The sequence below is a fragment of the Equus asinus genome, chromosome 20 (genome assembly GCF_041296235.1).
Source record: "Equus asinus isolate D_3611 breed Donkey chromosome 20, EquAss-T2T_v2, whole genome shotgun sequence".
Taxonomy (NCBI): domain Eukaryota; kingdom Metazoa; phylum Chordata; class Mammalia; order Perissodactyla; family Equidae; genus Equus; species Equus asinus.
In genome coordinates, this window is record NC_091809.1 from 55,246,385 (window position 1) to 55,273,766 (window position 27,382).

General features: G+C 39.6%; 1 protein-coding gene across 2 annotated transcripts; it reads right to left on the reverse strand.

Annotated features, from left to right (window-relative positions):
- Nucleotides 1-20: 20 nt before the first annotated feature.
- Nucleotides 21-26,430, reverse strand: RAB39A (RAB39A, member RAS oncogene family). 2 transcript variants are annotated; one of them, XM_044753038.2, is made up of 3 exons: nt 25,976-26,339; nt 3,787-3,897; nt 21-1,664 (listed from the first exon to the last, which is right to left on the reverse strand). In XM_044753038.2, exons 1-3 carry the CDS (start codon nt 26,200-26,202, stop codon nt 1,481-1,483), a joined length of 522 nt encoding a protein of 173 aa, XP_044608973.2. In that variant the 5' UTR covers nt 26,203-26,339; the 3' UTR covers nt 21-1,480. The 2 variants fall into 2 exon arrangements, with proteins under 2 accessions (XP_044608973.2, XP_014716256.1); XM_014860770.3 differs by lacking the exon at nt 21-1,664 and having other exon boundaries at nt 2,564-3,897; nt 25,976-26,430.
- Between the last annotated feature and the right edge of the window lie 952 nt (nt 26,431-27,382).

The window sequence follows — 27,382 nt, forward strand, 5'->3', positions numbered from 1 at the left end:
AATATAAAATCTGACAAAACCACTCTTAAAATGATTTTATTAATCCACAGATTCAGTTTTTTAATGATGTAAAGTTGGATAAAATGACTGGTAAAGTTATCTTAACAACAGAAAAGACTGCTTTGGTTGCCACACAAAAAAATCATGAAGTGCTTTGAGGCTTTTGGAAACCTAGGGTAAACTTTCAAGTTTCCAGACCCAAGAAATCTTATTTGCTACCATTATGCACATAAAGGCCACATTTAAATGCACTGTGATTACATAATCATTTCAGCTTAAGCTTACCATTTAATGAACCATTACACCACTACATGCACGGAGAGTGTTAATACAACTCAAGATGAGCAATTTTGGTCAGGGACAAGTTTATTACACAATTGGATAGTTTTCCATTTCTTTTTTATCGCATTTAAAATATTTAGTAATTAGCTACATCATCCATTAGTTTTAAATTTTTAAATTTAAATAAGGTTTAAATTTAGATTAAATACATATTAAATTAAATAATTTTAATGTAAAATCAAGACCGATTTCTAAGAAACTTGGTCAAAATATTTTGCCTGGAGCAAATATTTTTACTATTTTGGCATTATCATCCATATTCTCTATAATGACGTGTAAGAAAATAGGTCAGCTATTTTATATAGATAGATCAAGATATCTAGCTATGGTTACACAGATGTTTGGCAATCTTGTATAAGAACTCAGATCTTTGTAGGCATTATTCATTTTCATATTGTTTTACCACAAATAGCTCCTCTATAACATCAAAATGATTTAGTCCAATATTAGTATTTTGGATTCATTTAGTTCCCATTTCCCATTTTCTTCTACACACACACACACACACACACACACACACACACAGACTCCCGACACAGCATGGTAATGGAAAGAATCCTTACCCAGGTACAAGGAAAACCAGAGTGCTAGGCTTGCTTCTGCTCATGTGTGCCCTTGGTAAGTGTCAACTTGTTGGGGCCTTGCCTTCCCATTTGTTTCTTCTGATTACTTAATTCTATTCTAAATCTTGGAACACATCATACTCTTTACTCAAATATTAGTCCTACTTGAACAATAGTACTGCAAAGGGTGTCCACTGAAAGCTAAGTCACATTTTAGATTTTAGCTAACTCTACAAGTAGGCACAGGTGACGGTACTTTAAACTCTTGTTAGATATTCAGTATTTGAGTTTGTCATTTTGGGCTGATGGAAAATTGTAATAGAAGATTTAAAATTGTAACAGTAAAAATAGACCACTTCGCATTTTGGGGAACAGGTATTTTCTTATCTGGCCAATTAGAGTTTGAACTCACCCACGTGAAATTAATGTAAGGATATTAAGAAAATGATGACAATATAAATACTCAAAAATTTCATAGTGATGGTATAATTTATATTCTTCTCTCCACAAGCACTATTAAAAATACTTACATGAACCTGGAAAATGTGCAAGTACTTAAAAATACAATTAAATATCTACTTCAAAGATGCACAAAGCCCACATTTAAACATGACTTTTGATTGAATTAAGTCTCCTGACATTTCCTTCCCTATCATTCCCACTTTGGAGGAGCAGTGTTCCAGGGCAAGAGGGCAGAGAGAATACATCAAACCAAGAATTCCCCCAGGTCCATGAAAACATGAGTCTTCCTTGCTCCCTCTGTGCAGAAATAAAGAGAAAGAACATGAGAAAAAAAAGTCTCATCCACTGTAAATATAATAGGATGCTTATGAGCAGCTGATAGCAATCTCACATTTGTATAATGCTTTCTTGATTTACAAAACTTTTTTACATGATTCACTTGATTCTCAAAATAATTCCATGACACATAATAAATGGAATTATTACCCTCATTTTACAGATGAGAAAACTGATACTTAGAGAGGTTAAGTGACTTACTCATGTGCAAATATTGTAGAGCAAATGCAAGCTTAGAACCCAGGTTTTCTGACTTCTCGTTAAATATTCTTTCTATTATACCACTTTGGTTTTCATACAAGTGAAGCAACTATAGTTTTTAACAGGAAAAACCTTATGATTCCGAAGAAGGCAGATTCATTTAGTGCTCCTTTGTGATCAGGAATGGTTTACAGAACAGAATAGAAAATGTATATTATAAAATATTTGACACTGTGATCAAAATGCCACTTCCAGGAGGGGAATTTAAATATAAGTTAAAAATTAGGAAACTCAAAAATCATCTTATAGTCTTAACTTATTATTCTATCTTTACTTTTACTGATGAGATTGTAAAATACAATTTGAATGCTGAATATAGCAAACATCTAGCCAATTTTCCTTGCCCAGAAGAATCTTTTCTGTACTTTTCTGTTTGGAAATGGGGAAATCTGGAAATTTACTTGGACCAAAAAAGCCATTACTAAAAACATTCTATATTTACCTATATTGATAATTTTGACAATAGTTCAAGGTGAATTGCATTTACTTTGAAAATGCCAGTATATAAATAAATTTGTTCTTCTTGTCTAAATAAGGACAGTATACTACCACATCAAAACATTTGTTGAGAGTGGTCCTTCATTTTTATTTTTACAAATATTTGCAATAAAATATTTTGCCTGGATCCTTAGATATCTATAAAACATAACATTTTCAGGACCAATAAATCAGAGAACAAAAATGAGTATAAAACATTTTCTAATGTTCAGGCAAAATTAAGGGAGGATAAATATTTCAGAGAATGGTTAGAAATCTGATACGTTAAACAAGGACCTGCTACTTGAGTCCTAGTTGAAACCTCTGAGATGGTTTACCTTGTAAATGAACAATGCACTTTTAAATTCACTTTACTATTCAATAATAATTAATTAACTCAAGAGAATGTAATTCCTGATAAATTCTTTTCTTTCTTTTTTTTTTTAAAGATTTTATTTTTCCTTTTTCTCCCAAAGTCCCCCAGTACATAGTTTGCATTTTTTTTTAGTTGTGGGTCCTTCTAGTTGTGGCATGTGGGACACCGCCTCAGCATGGCTTGATGAGCGGTGCCATGTCCGTGCCCAGGATTTGAAGCAGCGAAACCCTGGGCCACCGAAGCAGAGCGCACAAGCTTAACCACTCAGCCATGGGGCTGGCCCCCTGATAAACTCTTTTCAATCAGGTTATATGTGCACAAAAAAACCATTTGGAACTGCCAAGAAAAATGAGTAACATTGACAAATTTGGATATTAAGGTCAGCTATATGATAACAAAGAATGGAGGTAATTATGTAGACACTCCAGTTTCAAGAAAAAGTTGTCTGCTTTGTCTGATAATTTAGCAAAATATCCAATCTGGTAGTGTAACAAGTAAGCATAGTGCTCTGAATCAAATACCTTACAAAATAGTGTTAGCATGGGTTGATAACTTTTTTTAATGCATTCATTGCATCATTCTGCTGTTAATGTTGGTATTTATCCTGAAATGACACCCAATCTGTTCTTGTTAGTTCTTTGGCATATTTGAAGTCAGCAGAAGCACTCTTTCCTGGGCTTGACTGCTTCCTCAGAAGAATGCACAGTATTTGGAACAAAACCACTTTTAACCCCTTCCCAGCCATCCTGAATACAAATTTCTCCCCTTTTAATCAGCTCATATATGTCTCTTGTCAAGATCGTGAAGGATTCCTCAACATTCGTAGCATCTCTTGCAGAGGTTTCTATATACTTCATACCACAGTCTGCTGACAGTTTCTCAGCTTCTTCCCTTGTAACTTGACGTTGTGAAGCTAAATCACATTTATGTCCCACTAGCAGAAATACAATCCGAAATGGCTGTACATACATTTTTGCTTCTTCTAGCCAATCTTTCACATGTTCAAAAGATCGTCGGTTAGTAATGTCAAACACTAAGAATCCACCAACTGAGTTGCGGTAATAAGATCGAGTTATTGATCTGAAAAATAAATAGAAAAAACGGTTGTAAAAGGACAAGTTGTTCTTTTTCCCCTCCTTCAAACAAACAATGTAACGCCATAATAAAATTTTAAGATACCTTAATGTGATTTAACTAGAATTTATAAATTAAATATGAAGTGTCTAAGGGAACAAAAATATTCTCAGACTAATATGCAGGCCAGTTTCATCCAACGACAACATTAAAGTTGTAGTTATTTTTAGATAGACAAATAAGCACTTACATGGTATATCATCTCACACTCTTAGGATTATTTGTTTTTATTTTTAAACATCCAATAGAATAATTATTACATCATTGTTGTTAAAAATAGGCACACAGTGAGATTTGGTGAAGGGCAGAGGTTGCAGAGCAAGCCAGATCTTAAGAACCTCTCTCTGTCATTTAATTCAACAAGCCCCTCTCTCCACCAGTTAAAGAAGGAGAAACAAGGGCAAACTTGTTAAAACATTAGTTACAGGTTTAGCCCTGTGCTATATCCACTCGAGAAACAGGAAAGTGTTTGGACGTGGGATATGAACCCGAGGTGTGCTAATGATTGCTTCTCCAGATCTAGTCTCTGCTCTCTGGGCCTCAGGAAGCTGACCTTTACAGAAAGCTTTCCCAAACTCCCTTGCCCTCTGGCTTGCAGTGGGGTTCAGCCAAGGGGAGGTGCATGCTGGAGACTGGAGGAAAGACAGGACAGGGTTTTTACCCCCTCCCTTTGTCTCTGCCAGGCTGTGGCTTGGCAGTGGTTGTGTTCCTCTGCTTCTGGTCAAGGTTCCTGTTGAGGAGTCCTTCTCTCATGCCTTTGGCTCTCACCAGGTTCTGGCAATCTCATTTCCTTTCTTTGCCCCTTCTCGCCAGGTGGTTAATGGCTTCCCAGTGTTTCTATCCCTGAATGCTTCATTTTTTGTTGGTGTTCTTGACCTTGCCCACGTTTTTGGAAATAGTCACTTCACTATATTCTTTTCAGTTAACCTTTCCAATGTGCCATTTGTTTCCTGACTGAATCATGAGGCAAGGTGGCAAAGCCATACTGCTTTATATTTCTTGGCTTTATGTATATTGTTTCTCTAACTAGAATATCTTCTACCCTTTTCTGCCTAGCAAACTCCTATGTCTCCTTCAAGAGTCAGTTCAAAAATGATATCACTTGAGAAGCCTTCCCCATCACTGACCTCTCCCCCTCCACCTCTTTTAGGCACTCTCATAATTCCATGGAACTTTTGGCATGCTGCCATTATGATCAGATCAATTTTCATAACCAGCTGATTGGATTTGCTGGTAGGTCTCCTACTCAATTCAAAGCTCCGTGAGGGTCAAACATTTTCCGTCTATGTTTCTAACAATCATATTGCCTGGCAAATGGACGTCATTTAATGTTTGTTATATTCAGTTTATTAATCTTATTGGAGAGGCAAAGTGCTAAATGTTGCATGAGCAGAGATCACATGTCTCAAGTTTCCAAGTTGTCAATGATCTTGAGCACCGAGATCCTCCTTAAGCAAACTCATCTGTCTGCCTGAGGCACCCAAGATCTTTGTGGGAGGGCCAGTGGGTTACCTGGTACTCTCCAGCTTTTACCTACCTCCCTTATGCTTACTGCCGAAATCACAGCTCAGTTCAGTGGCGCAATCTCACAAGTACCATTTCTCATGGGAGTGTAAAGAAAGTATTTTATTTACCTCCTCTTTCTTCCCATTTCTCCTGCTTCCCTGTTTCTCCTCAGATTCCCAGTAGAGAGATTCCCAAATGACTATTTTATAAAAATTTTTCTCAAAGGCTACTGTACTAAACAGCCATTGACAGTAAGGAAAAATCTCCCACTCTTATTGGCAGGCTACAAATAATCAGTTCATTTAAACTGTTGCTATTTTTTTTGTTAATTTTGAGGAAAAACTAATTTGTTATTGTTTTGCTGTTCATCTTTGTATGTGTGAATTTAGGTAGAGGTGCATTGTCTTAAGAGAAACCTAATTAAGGCTGTTATTAGACTGAAAGCTTTAATTTACTCAGCACCAAGTGTGCATTACTCCCCTCGGCCTCCATTTAATTGACCATTAATATAATTTTAAAAAACATCCTTTTGTGGTTAAAAACAACGCTGAAATGCTAGTCCATTAGGCAGACACATGTCTTACACTGTATGAAGTACCATGCTTTCTAGCACCTTGTATTGAATTTTGAAGACATATTTGGAATACAGTTGGCAAATCATTATGTAGAATAAAATTATAGCAAAGTATGTGCAATATATGCTGTAAAACAGCCCTTATTAATAATTAGTTGGAATAAAAGGTCTCCATATGACACCTGCCATTTTCTATATAATAACTTGACCTCCATTTTCTGTGTGTCAGTCTGGATATTAGGTTCAGAATTCTGATATCGTTAGGCTTCAGATTCGGACATAGTTGTCCTAGGGGGTAGGGCTTTCCCTCAGTTGGGCATCCCTGCTGCCCATTATTTAGGGGAAGAGACAGGTCTTCAGACTGAAAACTGGAACTCAAGATGCAGATCTCACAGGAGTGATGAGGGAGCATCTCTCTTTTTCTGGACCTTCCTCTCTTGGGTCAGGACACTTAGGTCTCTAGAAGTTCTTGAAGGTATTAGAAGGAGGTAGGCAACAGACGCTGAAAGAACTAGGTAGGTAGGCCTCCCTGTAAAGAATTCAAGAGTTGGTGATGAGTAACAATTCTTTATAAGGAACAACTTCTTGTTGCATGTTATTTTATATCTGTTTCCTTCGTGGCTTTGAAAGTCTCACTGAATGAATGGATGATTTAAAGAACGGAAAAAAATTAGGGGAGAGAGAGATGCAAGGAAGGGAAGAAGAGAAGGGGGAGAGAAATCAATGAATCCAGTCTGGTCTCAGGTGCGCTATGGGAGAATTAAGTGTTACATAGACTACCCTCTGGCAAGACTGGTATAGGGGATATAGCATCCCCTAAATTCAGCGTGATGGTGGTGTGATGAAAGGTGAATTATGGAGAACAGGGATCAGGGTTACAAACTCTTGGCAGCCCCTTGTCCCTCCCAAATGGAAGATCTGGTTTTGATTATAAAGGAAACCTGCTGGTTCTTTTATTCCTTCAAAGCTATACTATCAGCAACTCCTATTTCATTTTCAAAGAACAGTCACCTCTCAGATTGTTTTCTCCATCTCCTTGCCTTAACTGAAACCTGCTGTTCCCTGAGAATCCAGCTTCCTCTGCAGCACGCTCATGTTGCTCATTCTATAAGATCAGGAGGTGGTTTCTGCTTCCCCAATGCCACTTCCAGATAATTATTCTTTCCCAACCTCTGTTGTAAAAAATATCCTTCTCCTCTGAGCCTTATGCCATCTGGCTCTCTCATCTGTTGTCATCTGCCAATTGCTTGGTCATTCTCCGTAGACTGAATGAAGACTTTAGCATTTTGCTTTGTTTTTCTTTCTGTCTCAATTCCTGTCATTCTGCCCAGATTTCAACATCCATTTGGATGACCTGTCATCTCTGTTTCTTGACTTTCTTATCTCTAATGAACTTTCCCCTGCATTCTGCGTTTCTCATCCTCTTCCTCTTTTCTCATCAGAAATCTTCACTACCTTCAAAATTGCAAATTTACAATCCACTTTTTGATCAAAATCTCACAACCCACAAGCATATTTTTACTGTGGTAATTCTTTATTTTCAGCAAGATTCATAATCCACTGACCAACTCTATCACTTTCTATCCATTAATACCCTCCTATCTTTACCTCCTTTCATACATTAGTTCTATGAGACACCACAGTTGTTCGCTTGGAAATATCTCAATTCCCAAGCCCCTTGCCCTCTGTCGTATTCACCTGGGAAAACTCTATCTCTAGATCAGTTCAGCATGCAGCTGTGTTTCTGGGGAAAATCACTCAACCAAGCAGGCTTGTGTCACTACGAATTAGTTAAAACCAATCCCAAGTGGGCACTCAACACTGCCAAGGAATACTGCTGGTGTCAGGAGAAACTCTTCTCCCTCTTTCCTCACATTTAGACTTCTAGCATAGATAGAAATGGAATTTCCATTCAACCTTCCTCTCCCTACAAAAGAGAACTGGAGGAACACTTTACCCTTTTTGCTAGGTTTCTCCATAGAAGGAAAAATGGCTGCTCTGTTTGGTTAGAGTCTGTTTCTCAGGCTGGTAGGTAGAATCACTGTGTGTACAAGGTTAGTACTCTTGCATAGCATTGCTTCCCCCTTCTCTCCACTTTCTGGATGCATTATCTTGGCTTGATAATTTCGAGGTAGGCAAGTGCCAGGACTATGCTCATCTCTGAATACCCAGTGGTTTTCAAGTGCCTGGCACATAGTGGGCACTCAATACATTCTTAGTGGGTGAATCTCTGGTTGATTTGGTACGAGCCATGAACATAACTGTTGGGGAAATACGAGAAATGGCAGAGAGAGTGAGGAAGTTTGAAGGAAAGAGATACCAGCAGTGCAGAAAAAAGAAAGATGCCCAATATTAGACCTATTAGCAGTGAGTTCTTTTGTTCTTATACTGGGGTCACTGAGTTGCTACGAGCACGTCAGTACTGGAGGAGGGTGGATAAGTTAAATATACACATATGCATCCTAAAGACATATCCCATGAAGTTACAGTAGTCAGTAATCTTTGTGAAGTTTCTTGGGAGAGGAAGATCTCTTAATGAGGGGCATACTGATGAAACTTTTCCAAAGAAGACAAGTTGTGGTATCTTATGTCCCCTACCAAGAAGAAGTAAGCATAATAGTTGGTGGATTTTTTTGGATTTTGGAGGAAATGTATAATATTTGGATGTGCTTTTCTGACCTAGTAAGTGGGAGACCCCAAAGCTACCAGCTTTAATAGGGCTGCAAGCAAGAGAAATCCCTTCAGCTGGTCCAAGCTACAATGTAAGCAGTTTTGCTACATGGCTCATGATTCATCAGATCTAATGGAGCCTGCCTGAAGTGCCTATAGCAGACAGATAGATGCTCTATCAAGCCTGGGGAAGGTTCCACTGGACTATTACAGTGCATTTTGGAATAAAGGCATGCCCTCTTTGTCAAGAACTATTATGCTTTTGAGAGATACTTCTTGGCTTACAAGCTGGCTCTGATAGAGACTCAATGCCTGGCTGTGGAACATCAAGTGACTGTGCAGTCTGAGTGCTCATCAATAGCTAGGTGTTCTCTGATTCACCAGGCTGGAACTTCATCATGAAGCAGAAGTCACACGTATAGGCAGGAATAGGGATGGGACCTGAGGGGACCTGGAGTAATAAGGCTCACACACCCAGCATGCCTACTCCTGCATCACCCTCTCAACCTATGGCCTTATCTGGATTTCCCTATAATTATACTGGAAAAAAATTCAAGGCTGCCTCACACATGGCTCTGAACAATATGCTGGCATCAGTCAGCCCCACTCAATAGTGGACTTGAAGGTCAGTGGAAAAGAGAAACCCTCCCACTTGTGGAACTCCTAGTGGTACTTTTTTCCAGAGAAGGAGATGGAGAGATGCAGGTAAGAATCTATACTAATTCATGAGCAGAGGATAAGGGTTTAACATATGGGAAAAAACAAGATTGGAGGACGGATAATAAGGAGGTTCAGAGAAGATGTATATCAATGGGTCTAGAGTATGTGAAAACTTGTATCTTATGTGAATACTCGCCAAAAGCCCCCTCTGTAGAGGAGTTCCTAAAAATTGGTGAAACAAAATGTCCTGTCTTATAGTTATTAGTCAGTATTTTTAGCCCAGTTTGAACTCAAAGTGGTCATGGTAGAGAGAGAAGCTGTGACTCAACAGACTCTCTTACCTGGACTGTCACTGCTTAATACCCAGTTTTCCAGCAGCTACTGACACCTTGGATATGGTACTTTATTCTCGGGGGACCTTGATGGAGAGGACACTGATATGTCCTATTTGTTGTCAGGGCCATCAATTTGACTCTCTTGTCGATTTGACTCCTAGTGACGAGCTGAACCCTGCCTGGTCTTTTTGCGACATCCTCTCACCTTCCAGCACTATACCAGACGAAGCTCCACTGCTATTCACAGGGTTTTCATGGCCAGTTTTATCAGAAGTGGGTGGCCAGGTCCTTCCTCCTAGTCTGTCTTAGTCTGGAAGCTCTGCTGAAACCTGTCCACCGTGGGTGACCCTGTTGGTATTTGAAATACCAGTGGCATACCTTTCAGCATCACCGAAACATACAGCCACTACAGTACGATAACCGACAGATAGGTGGTGTGGTTCCCTGATCAGGAAATGAACCTGGGCCACATAGTGGTGAAAGTGCAGAATCTTAACCACTAGACCGCCAGGGCTGGCTATGTCCTCACTAAAACAGACATTTAATCTGGACTCAAGCCAAGCTAGCACCACCATCAATGAATTTGTAGAATGCCTTATACATAGTCATAGTATCCTACACTCTGCTATAGACCAAAGATTTCACTTAACAGAGGAAGAGAAAGGGAAATGGGCTGATGCCATAGGATTCATTGATCTTGTCATGTCACTGTCATCTAAAGGCATCTGGCCTATAAAACAGTATAATGGGCTATTAAGATTCACTTAAGCCCATGTCCAGAAGATGACACCTTGTAAGATTTTGGCATGATCCTTCAGGATGTGTATGTTCTAAACTAGTGAGAAATAGAGTAGGTGGTGTTTTTTGCCCATAAATAGATGCTGTGGTATGAGAAATACAGGGTGAAAGTAGGGTGATGGGCCATCTCACAGTTATTCTTAATGAGTCACTAAAATTTTTTGTTGCTTCTAATCCCTGTAACTCTGAACTCTGCTGATATAAGGGTTTTAGTATCCAAGAGAGAAATGCTTTCACTAGAGAACCCCGTGATGTTTCTACTGAATTAGTAGCTGAGACTGCCAACTGTCCATTTGGGGCTACTTATGGCAGTGGGTGACCAGGCAAAAAAGAGACAACAGTATCATGAGGACCACAATGGCCTCTTGTGGTTCTTGCTGCCCAGAACTCCTGGGATCTTTTGATTCATTCTGAGTCTGGTCCCTCCAGCTTCCTGTCAAGTCTCTGTGCCTCAGACATATTTCCAACAACTTTCATTTGTGATTAAGGTCCTCAAGCTGGTTTTGTTGTTGGCAATCAAAGACCTGATGGATAGAGGCTGCATATATTTTGGAAAAAAATACAAAACAAAGTCACAAATATTTTATAACTTGCAATATAGTTTCACGAGGCCAAAATTCATTTTTTTTATTGTGGTAAAAAAACACATGAGATCTACCCTCAATAAATTTTTAAGTGTACAGTACAGTATTATTAACTAAAAGCACAATGTTGTACAGCAAATCTCTACAACTTTCTTATCCTGCATGGCTGAAACTTCCACACCCACTGAATAGCAATTCCTTCTCCTCCTAGCCCCTAGCAACCACTATTCTACTTCCTGCTTCTATGAGTTTGGCTACTGTAGATACCCCATAGAAGTGGAATTATGCAGTATTTTGTCCTTCTGTGATTGGCTTATTTCACTTAGCATAATATCCTCAAGATTCATCAATGTAGCTTATGACAGGATTTCCTTCTTTGTTATGGCTGAATGATATTCAATTATATGTATATACCATATTTTCTTTATCCATTCATCTACAAAGTCTATTCTTGTATGTATATTTGATTTAGAATAGAAAAGTGGTCATGTTGTTTATGTAAATATTTTCAACTGTTTAATTTTCCTCTTTAATTTTTTTCCTGAAATAATATGTAGACAAGTAATATTGAGAGCACTGGAGTTGGCTAACATTTACAAAGAATTACTTAATATATGAGCAATGCAATCAAGCATAAATAATATGCTTTGGGGAATTTGGAATTTTTTTGACACAAATGATGTGATTACTGAGATTCTAAAAAATGTAAATGATATCTCAAATTAAACATTTATCTAGTTTCCTGGAAGGCACTTGAGATGCTGTTGTCATATGAAGGACACAAGTCCATAGGCTCTGCAATGCCCAAAATTATTTGCACTAGATAGTTACTTAAATATAAGATTTTATCTGAAAGCGGCAAGATTATGTAGATCTGATATGCTATTATTATAAACTTTGTTGGATGTGCACAGGCCTCTTAAAAAAGCAACAAAATATACAGCACTTGCTGACTGACTTAGGTAAAACCAACCAGATATTCCACCCTGGAAATGCCCTTCTGTGGCTTTGCCAATTGTAAGGTAGGCATTTAGAAGATAGAAGTACTTTGATGCCAGAGGCTGTTGGCAGCAAGCAGCTTATGAGCGCATTAGCCTTCTGAGTGCCTCTCTTCACCATGACATTACACTCCTACTGTCCTTCTGGGAATAGTCATTGCGTTGATGCCTTATTTACCTGGTTCACTTGCCTTGTAATCCAGGCCCTTAGGACTGCTTTTAAGAGACTAAAACACAAGTCTCCTCCCTCCTTTTATTATCACTGACTTTAACAGTTCCTGCCCTTGCCTGAGATTCTGAAACCTGGAGCTCACAACTCAGGATATAATTTTGCACACACAAACACCAAAATTCTTTTTTTTGTATAATTCCAGGGTTTCGCCATCAAAAACCAAGTGTGTGGTTATGGAAGCTATATATAATACTGACAAGACCTAATGGGCCATATTCTCTCTTTGAGTATGTGAATCAATTCACCTGTGACCACCTTTTATTTTCCTTTTATGACAGATGATTGTTTTATGATAGTGAGGCCTTCTTACCATCCCCAGCAGGCTCTACTCACTTTTTATCCTCTATTTTCCTGGTAGCAATTACCACATTCCAACATCCTATATAGTTCTTCCAGCTTTTTTGGTTCTAGCCTGTCTCCTCCCATTAGAAGATAAGCTCCATGAGAGCAAGGATTTTTGTCCGTTTTTTTTGATACTGTATCCCTAGTGTCTAAAACAGAACTGGGCACGCAGGAGTCCTACCAACATTTGTAAATGAATAAAGAACTGAATTAATAAGTTCATACTGTCAGGCTGTGCCCAGGTAGCATGCAAATGATGAGCAAATGGGAGAATAAAAGAGAGAGTACAAAAAGCTTATCTCCTTTTGATATTTATAGTAGGCATTTATGAAGTCAAAAGGGGAGCAATGGGCTGAATAACTGTACATACTCTAAGCATATAGGTGACATCATCCACATTTTTTAAAGAACCACTATATTTAAATTGGTAGGAATTCAAATTGTACTTTGCAGTGGATTCTGGAAGGCAAAACAAGTTATGTGTGAAAACTGAAATAGTTTATTTGGAAATTAATGAGAAATGTTTCTAGCTTCACTAACTGTCTGCAAGGTGATAACGAAGGATGTGTATTTTCTATTTGGTACGGTACCAGAAAGTGTATGAAAGACTTTAGCACTTATTCCAGTGCTTTCTGGTATCCTTTTGCAGAACAAAAATGAGATGATGACCAGCTTCTCATGATTATTTTATTTTCCATATAACATACTGCATTATGTGATTTAACATAATTAAAGAACATTTTTTCTTGGGTTACAATGCTGCCACCATTTTTGTGACTCTGTTTCCATACGACTTTCTCTTTATTGCTTCATTTCGTGTGCTTTGCTATCTCTCTCCACATGTTGGAATTTACAATTGGTACTTATCCTTTTATCATTTCATTCTCTCTGAAATTATGCAGCTTTTTATTTTCAAGTCATCTGAATAGACTGTTCTTTTCCTTCTCATTTCTTTTTCTAAGTTTGTGCTTTTATCAAAGTTACTTGTGCACTTACCACACATCCTTACTTTTCCTATTCCCCCAACTTGCCAATATCATTATACCATAGTTTTAGAAAGACCATTTCTTGGCATGTGTATTATTCTGACCATGTAGATATTTTTCAATGCTGAGCCTTGGAGTAAACTATGACTTCTTTTCCTTTCCGGCACAACCTTTTCTTTTCCCTAGAGTTAATAATAACCTCACATATTAGTCAAGATAGGCCAGGTTATGCTGCAGTAACAAACAACCCACCTCTCAGCAGGAAGAATGTGAAACAATCTGAGCTACGTTTTTTTTTTGTTTATTTAATTTTTATTTTTTATTTTTCCTTCTTCTCCCCAAAGCCCCCAGTAAGTAGTTATCTATTCTATTTGTGGGTCCTTCTAGTTGTGGCATGTGGGATGCCACCTCACCATGGCCTGACGAGCGGTGCCATGTCCCCACCCAGGATCCGAACTGGTGAAACCGTGGGCTGCCAAAGCAGAGCACACAAACTTAACCACTTCACCACGGGGCCGAGCCCTGGGCTATGTTTTAAAACCACCACATGTGAGCCCTGCTCAAATCCACTGGCCAGAATTAGTCACATGATTCTGTCTAAGTGCAAGCAGGAAGGGAAACACATTCCTATCACGTGTCCTAAAGAAAAGAAGCATCAGATATGAGTGAGCACTAAAGTCTCTACCATATTCTTTTCTTCTTTCCTTTATCTTTTTGCTGTAGTGCTCAATAATCCAATGTAGTTTTCCATGTAGTGCTCAATAATCCAATCCCAAACTCTCTACCAGTTGCCTTCTAAGCAGTTCTTTCCCATTAGCTTTTCCGTCAATTTCATCTTCCTGAGGCGGCTGCTCCTACAACCTTCTGCCCCGATCCAATCTGGCCTAGTTGTCCTCAGTGTCTGTAGCAGAGATTTCATCCTAGGATCTCCCTTCATCATCTTCCTGGGCATTTCCTTTGCCTTTCTTCAGGGTTAGATCTCCTGTTTCTGGTATCCCACATCTTCTTCATTCCGGGTTTACTCTTTTATGTGTGTGCGCGTGTCTGCGTGTGTGTGTGTGTGTGTGTGTAGAGCACATCCTCAAGTAGCTTCCTAAAAAAGAGGCATGAGGTAGTGTTTCGAAATCTTGCATGTTTGACTTATTCTGCTCTCAAAGTTGAATGACAGTTTGGTCAGATACTGAATTCTTTTTAGAATTTTGCAGTCTTTCCACTGCCTTCTAACTTCCACTGTTGTTTTGGGGAAGTCTGAAGCCAAACTGATTCACGATCTTTTTCTATGTGACCTATATTTTTCCTCTAGAAGTTTATAGGAACTTCTCTGTGGTCCCAGAGTTCTAGAATTTCATGATGATGTCCCTTAGAATGTGTCCACTTTCATCTATTGTGCTGGGGCCTTCCAATCTGAAAACTCAGGTCCCTAAATCTTGGAGAATTTGCTTAAATTGCTTCACTGATGATTCCTCCCCTCTGTTTTTTCCTCTTCTCTCTTTCTGGAATGCCTGTTACTTGTGTATTGAGCCTTTTAATTTTTAAAAAAAATTTTTTCCCTATTTTCTATATTTGTCCTTTTGTCCTACTTTTTGAGAGATTTCCCCAACCTTATATTGAACGTTTTCTTTTTTTCCTACTGTTTCCAAAAGCTCTTTTGTTCTCAGAACATTCTTTTTTTAAAAATAGCATCCTGCTGGGGCCAGAGTGTTGGCATAGTGGTTAAGTTTGTATGCTCTGCTTTGGTGGTCCAGGGTTCATGGATTTGGATCGTTGGCAGGGACCTACGCACTGCTCGTCAAGCCATGCTGAGACACACAAAATAGAGAAAGATTGGCATAGATGTTAACTCAGTAACAATCTTCCTCAAGCAAAGAGGAAGATTGGCAACAGATGTTAGCTCAGGGTGAATCTTCCTCAGCAAAAAAAAAAAAAAAAAAAAAACTATAAAGGGGACCCCAATCTCAATTATGCCTGGTACTTCTAGTCAGAGATTCTATGTTTAATTCTTTTCAAAGAATAAATTTCCAGTTTTTTTTGCCAATGTCAGGGAGAGAAGAAGTCACCTCAGGTGTAGAATGGCAAAGAGGATGTGAGGAGCCAATCTTTCCTAAACAGACTGACAATGAATGATCCTTATTTTAGCACTCCCACTTCCAGAAGTATCTGGTGCCACCATTTCCTGAATCGTTAGGGGATTCAATCGTATATATTGGGTTTGTTTTTAGCTTTTTCCACCACTAGCTTAGAAGTTTTCCTGAATCTACTAATTCATTTAGCATTACTCCATCTGCTTTCCTGCTTCCAAAATTTTGTTGCTGTTGTATCCTAACCTATTCTCCTTGTTTGAGTGTTTATAGTTAAAAAACAAAACAAAAACAAAGCTACTGTCACTTTAGTGAGGTTTCAGGAAAAAAAGCTAAAATAGCTACGGGTGTTCAATCTGTCATTACTGGAAGCCACTTCTTTTTCTATTGTTATTGTTTCCTATTGTTATTTCTCCTACTACTGACATACCCTCATGACCCAGAATCAAGGACCGCCTTCTTTGGGATACATCCTCTGAACTAGCCCTCACCCTAGGCACAGATGACAATCCCTCCCTTTGTTCTGCCACTGGCACTTATTTTAGCACTTATGAGCCTTTACTGCAACGATTTGATTACTATCTGTCTTTGCTACGAGTCTGTGAGAAAGACCTCTAATAGTCCCCTACTGTCTATTCTGTCTTCCTTCAGTAACAGAACTCCACGAGTTTTAGCTGTCACATAGCAACTCATATAGAGACTACATTCCTCAGCTCTCTTGCAGTTAGTTGTGGTCATGTCACTAAGTTTGGGTCAATGGCACATGGTAAGTTATGCCTGCAGTCTGAGGTTCATCTACTTGAAGACATTTGTCCTAGGCTTCCTCTTTCTCCTTCCTGCTTGCTAGGAAATGGCGAGGACTGGAGAACCCTGGAAACTGATGTTGAGGCAGGACCAGCCTGAGAGCCCGGAAATGCTCATTCTGGACTATTATTATAGGAGAGAGAAATGAAGTTCTATAATATTTAAGTTGCCATATTTGGGCAGTCTCTTTGTTACAGGAGTATAATCTGTACCTACCGAGTATAGAGACAGCATGGACCTTGAATGTGAGACCATATCTTATTTATTTTTATAGCTAGTGCCTGACATATAGCTAAGCTAAATAAATGCATGGATTTCTACAAGTAACTGGTTGTCCTGGCTGATTTCAGTTTCTCTGGAAAAATATGGGGCTGCAATTAAGGATTGGAAAGCTACTTTATAGTACCTTTGAAACTTCAGGACACCATAGCAAGTATTTGCTTGTAGCTTTGCCTGATACCCAACACCTCTCCTTGTCTAACAAAGCAAAAGGGTTTGTATAAATTTCTCCACTGCAGTGGCAGGGTTCGTTCCTGTTTCTTAGTATAGCAGCGCAGTCACTGAGTACTGCATGGAGGGGAGGGTTGGTTGTCATTGCGGCCACCCGTGTTTGCTGGCAGGTATCAGTACCCCTTCTATTGTGTAAAGCTATTTCCCCTTTTGTTTCTGAATATAGCAGTAAAATAATAGGTTTGGGTGGACAGAGTAATTAACATGGGTCTACAGAGGTGGGAGCAGAGGTGGGGTTGTGTGCAAACAGAATACTTTCCATGACAGAAATTACACACTGTGCCAATAAAATTCTTTTTAACCATGACAGGAGGCCTGGTGCAGCAGAAAGAACACTGAACAGAGTCTTATGAACACTGGGCTCTTATGCAAACCACTAAGAATAACGACCAGGGCAAGGCAAAACCTCTCTGGATATTAACTCTATTATTTTTAAAATGGGACTGTTGTGTCAGATCATCTGTCTGTTCCTTCCCAGTCCTATGGCTGTAGTTTAGCCACCAAAATAGCGAGAATATTGGCCACAGTGTGGTTGACCTCTGCAGCTTCTTTCATGTGCCTTTTCCCCTCATTTTCTTGGATTTTGTTTTCAATTTATCTCTCACTTATCTTCCGCACCTCCAATAGTCCTCTGCTATACCATTAACTATACCTTCTCTTCTTTTAATTCTCTTTTTAGAGTCTACCCATCTATTCTATCAAATCTCAGTCTTAAACTTCACCTCATATTTGCTTCATTAACTTTTGCTTTCCTAATCCCATAGGCTTTTGGTAGCCCTTTTATATCTAGGAAATCTTAAATTATGAAGTTTCATTCATTTGCTCCTTTATTGTTCTTCCATTTTCCAAGTGATTCTAATTGGAAGGTTTTGTACTTAAAACAAGTGCTCATAATAGTGCATGATCTGTGTAAAGTGTGACAAGTGGCTGGAACATGCAAGAAGATAAATCTTTTAATTTTTACTGAGGGGACAAATTTCAAGGGACTCTCCAAAGTCTACAGATCTGACAAGATCTCTCCCTAAAATATAGTAATCAAGTGTTTTAAAAGGGAGACCTGACGAAATCATCCGGAAGTGCCAGCAAAAGGGACACAGAGAAACATATGAGAGAAGACACTGTGAGAGGTTCTCAAACATATTCCTAAAATTTAAGGAATTGCCTTCACTTTTTCTTCAAAGTATCGGTGCTCGATCTATCTACTGGTTCCTAAAATGCTCTAGGGACAAGAACTCTGGATTAGAAAACACCGTTACGTGTCTTGGGGATTCACAATGTGTATCAGTATATTAGCAATTACAAGCTCTGAGATCCTCCCACAATCCAGAATTTCCAAAACTATTTGATCAAGGAAACTTCTTCTCAAACTACACTTATTACTATCACTTTGAAAAATGTTACTCTGAAGAAAAATGATAGGCAATGCCTAGAATTTCAGAATCTATAATCTTTCTTCACAATGTCTTCTCTTACAGCCAGGAAGTTCTTAATATCTACCTGACTCTCATTTACAGTATTCCCTCTTGATCTTTTCTCAGAGAAGAGGGGTCAGTTTGGGCCACACACGCTTCTTTTGTATTTCTGAGGCAGGAGTCTGTTCTTAAGGCTATCTTTCAGGCTCATCTGTTTGAGGCCATATCATACTAAGTCCTATGAAAAGGAAATACATTTGGAAAGGCTAAAGATTCAGAAAAAAAACCTCTTTTAACATTCCCAGTACAGGAAGATAATTTTAAAAGAGATTATGACCAATCATACAAAAAGTAGAAAAAAAAATAGGCATTGAGAGGGATCACAATTTGCCAAGAAAAGTCACTGATGACATTTTGGCATGGCTTGATAAAGATTTTTCATGGGTGACATCTTATACACTCATCATATTAGTGAAGTAGAAGCAAGCCTGAAGAGAGGTCCCTGTTCCCTTATTTTTGGGGGATTGAGATATTTTTGATGGCTTCTTTATATTCTAGCTATTGATATCAGTGGATGGTCTAAAAGATTTACTCCCAGTAATATAACAATTTGATTTAGCAAGGTGTGTTCCTAAGTGAAAAACAAATCATACTCATAGGAAGGAAAATAGAAAAAACTCCACTACATTCCAAGAATGTTTAAGAGAATGCCATTAAGATTTTAAACTGAACTAAAATAATATGCCAGCTAGCCATCAACATTTACTCAGTTATGCTTATATAGAGAGCTACTATCTGTATTTTGAAACTTTCACAGCTTAAACTAAAAATATGCTTTTAAATTTAGAACCTACTTTGACCTCTGTTTCACATTTTTCTGGAACTCCTCTAGGTCAGAATAGTACTTTATTACGTATAAAGTGATTCTTTTCAGAAAACAATGGTTTTTACCATAATGCACATTTCATGATAAGCCAGGTAGATTGCATGGGGTGGCAATTTCTAAAGTGAACTTCCCTGAATTATATATTATCAGAATTTATTAAAAGTTATTGACATTAGAGGCAGATTTATTAAAATCATAAAGTATTGGCTTTATAGGTATTTTGCTTTAGTAAGAATGAAAATATCTTATTAAAGTAATATCTGATGTTCCCTGGTATATATGTGTGTGTGTGTTTGTGTGTGTGTGTAACTTTGTACCACTTGAGTGGCTCACCTTTCTTTTCCACTGCTTGACAGACAGAGCAGCTTGGAAGAAAACAGACAAGCAGATTCTCTCTAACTCCACTACAATAACAGGCTCTTAATAAACCAAAATATTCTCAGATCATTCCAAGACATTCCTCTTTAAACTTTTAAGTGGCATGGCTATGAAAGTTAAGCTGTTAAGAAATCTATGTATGCTAGCCAAACTGACTGACAATGGCTGGAAATTTCTTCTCTCTTTCTCTCAGACTGAGCAAAGCAGTTTTCTTCATGTGAAAACTTTGCTGTCGTGACCCGTGTACTCACAACATCATTTTTCTAGCCCTTGCTTTGAAAGCTAAATGTGGGGCCAACGTGTCAGAACAGGCGGTTATCACTGTAGTATGATGAGAGGAAATTGCAACACCCATCAGCCACATATCTATAACTCTGCCCACAGGGAAACACCAAGATGAGGTGTTACCTCTCTGGGTGGTCATCCTCTTTTAGATGTAAATGTAAAAGTAAATATAAATACTCCTGGCAGGACCCTTTTTAAGTTTTTTCCAACCATTAATAATTTTGTGTGTCTTGGTTTCCCAGCTACCTCACTCTCTGAAGCTAAGATGGAGTATTAAGGGATGGATTTTTGATTGAGATGTGCAGAGAAGAGGGCAAGGTTTCACTATCCAAAAACAGAAGGAAAGAAAAGTGGGAAAGCCTCAAAGGCCCCAAGAATGGCCTTTACTCACTTTACAATTTATCCTACTGCTGGTCCAGGCCTCTTAGACATTTGGTAAACAATATTTCATTTACTTCAGGATGCATAATCACCCTCATATACTAATGCAGCCTTGAAGTTGTGGCTACATACATTAAATCAAATGATTTATTGAAGAAAAAAATTAAGAAAAACAGTCACAGGTTTTTCAAATTACTGGCTAGTTTCTTGACTGTACTGATTATGGAATCACTCAAAATGGTCCGAATGGCCTGACTGGACAGTGAAAATAATCTTTAGAGTATAAAAACATGTTTGGCTACACAAGTCATCTTTTCACATTCTGTTACACTTGTTAGAAATGATGCTGGCTCATTCTTACATATCATTTTTCTCTGAAACACCATAAAATAGATACTTTTTGGGGTGACTGCTCATTTTCTTCTTTCCCAAAAAGTAGAACCTGACAGAATTTCTCCTTCCCAAAAATTAGACCCTTACAGATACATTTGCATTGTATGACCCATAATACATATCTAGTATATTTGTATTATAATACATTTGTATTACATGTATCTTAATGACCTGATTGTGGGGGAGCTGATTCACTGGCCAGTCAAATGGCCAATGAGATTTTTTTCTCTCAAGAATTTGAATAAGAAGCTCAGAGACTGAGAGAGTTGGGAGCCAACAGAGTTGGAGAATGGTAACACATTAGAGGGAAAATCCACAAACCCTTGTTATTGGAATTTCCATACTTCCAGACACCTGTATGTTCAGTGAGCTTTCGTCTTTCAAGAGATGTGTATCATTTATCATTTGTCCTCTATTATCTAAACTAATTTGGCTATATTTCTGTTACTTACAACACAAATAATTTTAACGATGATATTATACTGATTACTCAATAAAAATAGAGCCTACTTCCTATTGCTTCCAATAACTTGGAATTACAGTTGACTGCACTGATTATGGACCTGAACTGTGGACGATCTGTGCTCTGCTACCTATGCAATTATGAAACCACCAATCCATGGTCAAAAAATCTTTTTCTATTGAAGACTACGAACAACAGTAAGGAGGGTGGGGAATCAAATAAGCACCCTTAAAAAAATTTTGTTTAGTTTAGGGATCTTAAAAGATCTCCTAAGGAGAAATATAAAATGTTCATGTGCTTGCTTTTAAAATTAAGAACAGGCAATACAAATTAAACCACCTTTAAACATTAACTTTATACAAATGTTTTGAAGGAGCAGAGGAGAAAACAGAGACATAAGAGAGCCAGAGGAGTAAATAGAGAGAAAAAGAAATGAGAATAAGAGAGACATTCAAATAAAAAAGGAGAGAAAAAGATGGAGGGTGGGAGGAAACTATGAGTAGGGACAAACAGATGAAAGGGGTAAAGGAAAAATAAAAATAAGCTGAAGGAAGGATAAGACACATGGGGAAGAGAAAGATACACAGCAGAAGAGGAGCTGGAGGAAAAGAGGAAGAGGCAGGCAGGAGAGGGCTGTCCCTTATGTAGCACATAGCCCTTACAGCCCTTTGCTAGGTTAATTAGCTAGTCAACTAAACTCTGCAGGTCTTGCATTGCTCCACACCTCCACAGTCGAGTGGTTCTGCTCAAAGATTGTGACTAAAGCAACTTATCAAGGGAGCTTTCCCCAAAATATACTCCTCAGAACACTAGTTATCAGAGATTTTCATATTTTAAAAATAGCCCCTCAAATAACTTTGGGAAATGCTAGTTTAATCAAAGTCAGATAGATTTCTTTGCTGTAGTACTTCTTAGAGGCTTTGATATGAATTCCTAAGAGAGTACAACATGGAATATGGGGATTTAGAAGCTTATTTGCTCACAGAACCCATCCTTTAATAAGAATCACCAGGGTAAAGTGCTCTGCAGAACATGCTTTGAGAAGTGCTGCACCAGGAGGACGTTACTCTCTGAGCTTTATAACCAGTGGCTGTAACTGTAACACCCCAAAGGCCAGACCACATGAAATAAAAAGCCGAATCTGCCTCGAAGCCTCAAGGTTTCCTATCCCTTCAGCCAACACTGCTATTTCTTTATCTTAGTTTACCTTCATATTTCTTTAAATGCTTTTTATGGGAAAAGTTCAAAATTTATATTCTTATATTTGATGCTCTCCATACTTCTAGCCCTTCCAACAGTTATCCTTATTAACACCGTGTTAAACAATATTCTTGTTTCCTTTCCTGCTAAACTTCTTCCACTACGATGATTAAAAATTAGGGCTGGCCAGTGGTACTGCGGTTAGGTTTGCACATTCCCCTTCTTGGTGGCCCGGGGTTCGCTGGTTCAGATCCCGGGTGCGGACATGGCACTGCTTGGCAAAAGCCATGCTGTGGTAGGCATCCCACATATAAAGTAGAGGAAGATGGGCATGGATGTTAGCTCAGGGCCACTCTTCCTCAGCAAAAAGAGGAGGACTGGCAGTAGTTAGCTCAGTGCTAATCTTCCTGGAAAAAAAAAAATTAAAAGGGGTGACTGTTAGTTTCCCCTGAATGCCCAGAATGCCAAGTCCATTTTCCCTTCTTCCTGGGCACATGGTGGCCCTGTCTAAGTTTGGCCCTGTAATTAATTTCTCCTCAATGAATTGAGAACTGAAGTGATCTGTACCACATTGGCCTTACTTGCTTAAAAGCAACATTGCTTGATTTAGATTTTTCTCTCTCCTTCCCTTGAGCTGGCACACAGTGTGCCTGCAACCTAGCTTTGTCCACAAAGATGATGAAAATGTCCTAGGGAAGGCAGAACATAAGAGGGAAGACACCTGAATGATGTTCTGGAGCAGAGACATTCCAACCACTTGGACCACTTACCTTGAGACTGTTACACAAGAGAGAAATAAACTTCTACCTTTAATGAAGGCCCTGTAATTCTGAGCCTCCTTAATACAGTAATTTAACATTTAACTTCATTAAAACATAGTGTTAATAATAAAAACTTAACATTTCAGTGTTACATTACAATTTACAATATGCTTACATACACATTATTTTTCTAAACCTTCTTTACTTTGATTTTGTTCCTTTTTATTTTCTGCAAGTATTATCTACTAGCATATGTTAATCTAAACATCGAAAACTAAATCTTTGTCAATTATAACTCAATAAAGCTGGGGGGAAAAAAGGAAAACTAAGGTTCAATATGGTCATAATTATCAGTTTGCTGTTTTGTTATTCTGTAACATATTTGTTTATGCTTTCAAACTACAACTCGGGCCGTCTAAAGTCGGCTCCTTTCTGTTAGTTTATATATAATCACCAATAAGCCTTCAGATGTAATATTTCCCACAAATTCCTAATGGTATGATTATAACTAATGACAGGAACATATCTTCATGAACTATACTACCTTTCTATGAAACAAACGTGCAAGGATATCTGTTATTCAAAATAAGTATCTGTATTTTCCTGGAGAAAGATACAGAATGATTTAACAGAAATTATTTTAAATGCAATTTTATGGAGAAATATTCTGCCAAACGAGAGAAAAGCAAGTATGCATTTGGAGGTAGCTACTGAAATATGTATGTATTTATGAATATGTCTTTGGTAAAGAGCCAAAAAAAAATAAAGTATGACTCATTGTCAGTAAACATTCCCTAAATGTCCTTGCATTATTATGGGAGAGTTAGTGTCTGGTTTTAATAATGTATATAAAATGAATTACTATTTACATTCTTCTGAAGGCATTAAAAAACAATGATCTATTTAGCAGAGAGGTCTTTAGAATCTAACAAATTAATTATCCTCTACTTTCTTGTCAATCAGTTTAGGACCTACTTTTAAAGAAAGAATTACCAGATCCAATAAGATTTCACTACCTATGTTTCTTGTAGTTGCAATTCACAGTAGTTGCTAGAAGTTTAAGGCACTGTAAAGAACACGTTTTTATTATATTCACTTCAGAAGGTAGAGCAAGAGCTATTAGTAAACGTTTTTTTTCTGACCATGAAATGTCTGAAAGTTCATCTCTGATGGAAATCACAAGTGAAGGAATTTGCAATCAACCTTAGAATGGTAAAACTGCAAGGAATCTTGGAGATGATAATGATTCTTTCATTTTATAGATGAGGAATCAGAAATTTGAAAAGTTATTTTAATTAAAGGAGGCTTCTTGAAAAAAAATTCTTCCGTATTCTAGGTATTGTACAATTCAAACAGATAACCTTCAATACCTCTCTGAAGGGCTGGCCTTACCATCTTCCCACTTCATACACAGGAAAACTAAGGTAAAAGCAAGCTAAGCAGTTCACTTATTATTATGAATCAGTGTCATAGCTGGGAATGGAAGCCAAAACTTTAAACGTTGGAACATTCTCCCAGAAGTAGGCTGATCTCATTCAGAATGGACGCTGGCTGGGGTGAGGGGAAGCCATGTTTGGGAAGTCCCCTCATGGAGTACCGTATTTCACAAGCAGAGTACTTGCTGAAGATTGCAAAATGCTTGCTCAAATGAATTCCAAATGATAGCACAATCTCAGAAAAACCCCAAACACCACAATATATCAGATTTCCTACCTTCCTCTAAAAGAAAGTGTCTAGAAATTTGAAATGTGCTTTATATTTGGTTCAATCTTAAATATCCAGGAAATGCATACAATTTCCATTTAGTTTTTATTTACGTAACAGGAGTCGCCTTTGTGAAATCCTTCCTTCAGGGTCTCAATGAAATTTAGACATGTAGAATGAGACTATTCATTTGGATCCCTTCTTCTCTATTTAGAAACGTGTTTTCTGATCTATCATCACCGTGGAACATTAATTACCCATTATAAAATAAAGGAAAAGTTCCTGCCAAACCTCAGTCTCTCTCTCTTTTCCCCACCAAAGCACCAATGACAAACTTCTAAAGACAACACAACCATTAGAAAACAAAACAACAAAACCCTCTCAGCTGTGCCAGTGACCCTGATGTCACATCTTGTTGCTGTATAAGACACAGTCCCACGGGTCCTGGCCCAGTATTTCTGATGACCACATTCGGTGCTGTGAGGTGTTCAAACCATTACCGCATCCATCTCCCTCTGAACCATGCCCAATGAGCTCATGCAGTAACCTGGGTTGGAGCACTGCTTGCTGTGAAGCTAAAGGGATCAATCACGACCCTGGGAACCCTACTTTGCAGTTCTCCCGGACCGCATAGGGGGGAAGCTGCTTGGTTAGGGGAGGAAGAGGGGAGTTTGGAGGAGGGTGGCTAGGTCAGGGTGTGCGCAGCGAGGGATGCTGAGTTTAGGGAGAGGGCAGAGGGGAGCCGAAGAGTTGGGGACCAAAATACCTGCAGGGGCGGAGGGAGTGGGGGAACAGGGGGCCGGCGAGGGTGACCCCGGCTCAGGCGGGAAGGAAAGACGGAAAAGGGGCGCAGGAAATGGGCGCCAAAGAAAGAAGTGAGAAATTGCGGAGGAGGAAGTCGTCCCTGGAAGAGGAGGGGCAAAGGGGAAGCGAGAATGGAGTGTTTGCACTTTAGAGAGGGGAGGGCCGGAGCCTCTCCCGACCAGGGCCGGGGCGGCTGGCGCTTGGGGAAGGGGCGCCCGGGCGGACGGAGGGGGCGACGCGGTCCCTGGGGTCCCCGAGGTCTCGGTGCTGGCGGCCATACCTGAACCGCTCCTGTCCTGCCGTGTCCCAGAGCTGCAGCTTGATCCTCTTGCCGGGCTCGATCTCCAGCAGGCGGGAGAAGAAGTCCACGCCGACGGTGGGGTCGCAGGCGGGGGAGCGCAGCCCGGGAAAGCGGCCCTGGGTGAAGCGGTGCAGGAGGCATGACTTGCCCACGGTGGAGTCCCCGATCACGATGAGACGGAACTGGTAGATCCAGATGGTCTCCATCGCTCACGTGCTCCGCCGGCTCGGGGGCTGCCCCACCCGCCCTCGCGCCGCGGGGCAAGTTAGGCGGCGGGAACTGTCCGTTCAGCACCTCCCGGGTGCCCGCCCTTCGGCTTCCAGCATATTCCTGCAGCTGCGGCCGCCGCCTGGTCCCCGCCCTCTCTGGAGGGAGAGGCGGGGCCCGGCCGGGCTGGGGGCGGGGCCTCAGGCCGGGGGCGGGGCGGGGCGGGGGCCGCGGCTTGGGGGAGGGGGAAACGGGCTGGCGGCGCACGGACTCCCGCCCCCGACCTCCGTAAATCACTCTCTCCCAAAGCTCACTGGGCGCGGACGGGAAAGCGGGTGTGGTGAAAGGACGTGACGGCAGCAACAACCAATGAAAATGAAGCAAGGGCTCACCTCTGAGAGGGTCAGCCAATGAAAAGTGAGAATCGTTTTCTTACAGGCGTCAGGGCGGGCTCGTCGGATTCCGGCTCTGATTTTGGAAGTGGTAGAGGCCATAACCGAGTTGCGAGTCTTGGTGTTGCTTTCATCAATTTGACCAGCTTTGTGAACCACCGTCACCTTCTCCATTTTTGAAGATTCAAGTTGGCAGATTTCTGCTCTCTAGCCTTGCTGAGCGCCACCTTTGAGGCGTTCTAAGCTGAAGGAATTGAGAGCAGGATGGAGATAAATTTGCAGAGCAGATTCTGGATGTTTCCAGTAAGGGCTTTGGTCATTGCTCCTGCTACAACCTTCTCTTCCTCACTGCTTTTCAGTACCACTGAAGAGTGAGAAAAATGCCAGGTACTCATCTCCCCGCTCTCTGGGGCCCTCCAGCCTGGGGAAGGAGAGGAGGAAATGAGTGAAACGTTGAAATGCTCATAAAAGCTCCCATTCTTCTCCATCTCCGTTCTATAAATCGGAAAAATCCTAAAGTGGTCTCTGCTTAGCTTGTGTCTGGTCAGGAATCTAAATAAACAAAGCACACCTGAATTCTGGTGAGATCTTACTACTTTCTCATGCCTTTCTTCAAACCGGATAATAGTGAATTCGAGATTTACCTTTTAAAACTTAAACAGTTTTAAAGTGTATTTTTGACAAAATAGAATTTTCAACAATTCTTTTTTTCACGCCGGCATCCAAAGTTACACTATTGTTATTCATCCTTACCTCCTTTCTTGTTTTGGTGGAAGGAGTGTCATTT

Excerpts from the sequence above, each read along its gene's own strand:
- RAB39A (XM_014860770.3), bottom strand. The coding sequence starts at position 26,202 with ATGGAGACCATCTGGATCTACCAGTTCCGTCTCATCGTGATCGGGGAC. Across the intron at positions 3,898-25,975 it reads GCAGGACAGGAGCGGTTCAG|ATCAATAACTCGATCTTATT; the intron begins GTATGGCCGCCA and ends TTTATTTTTCAG.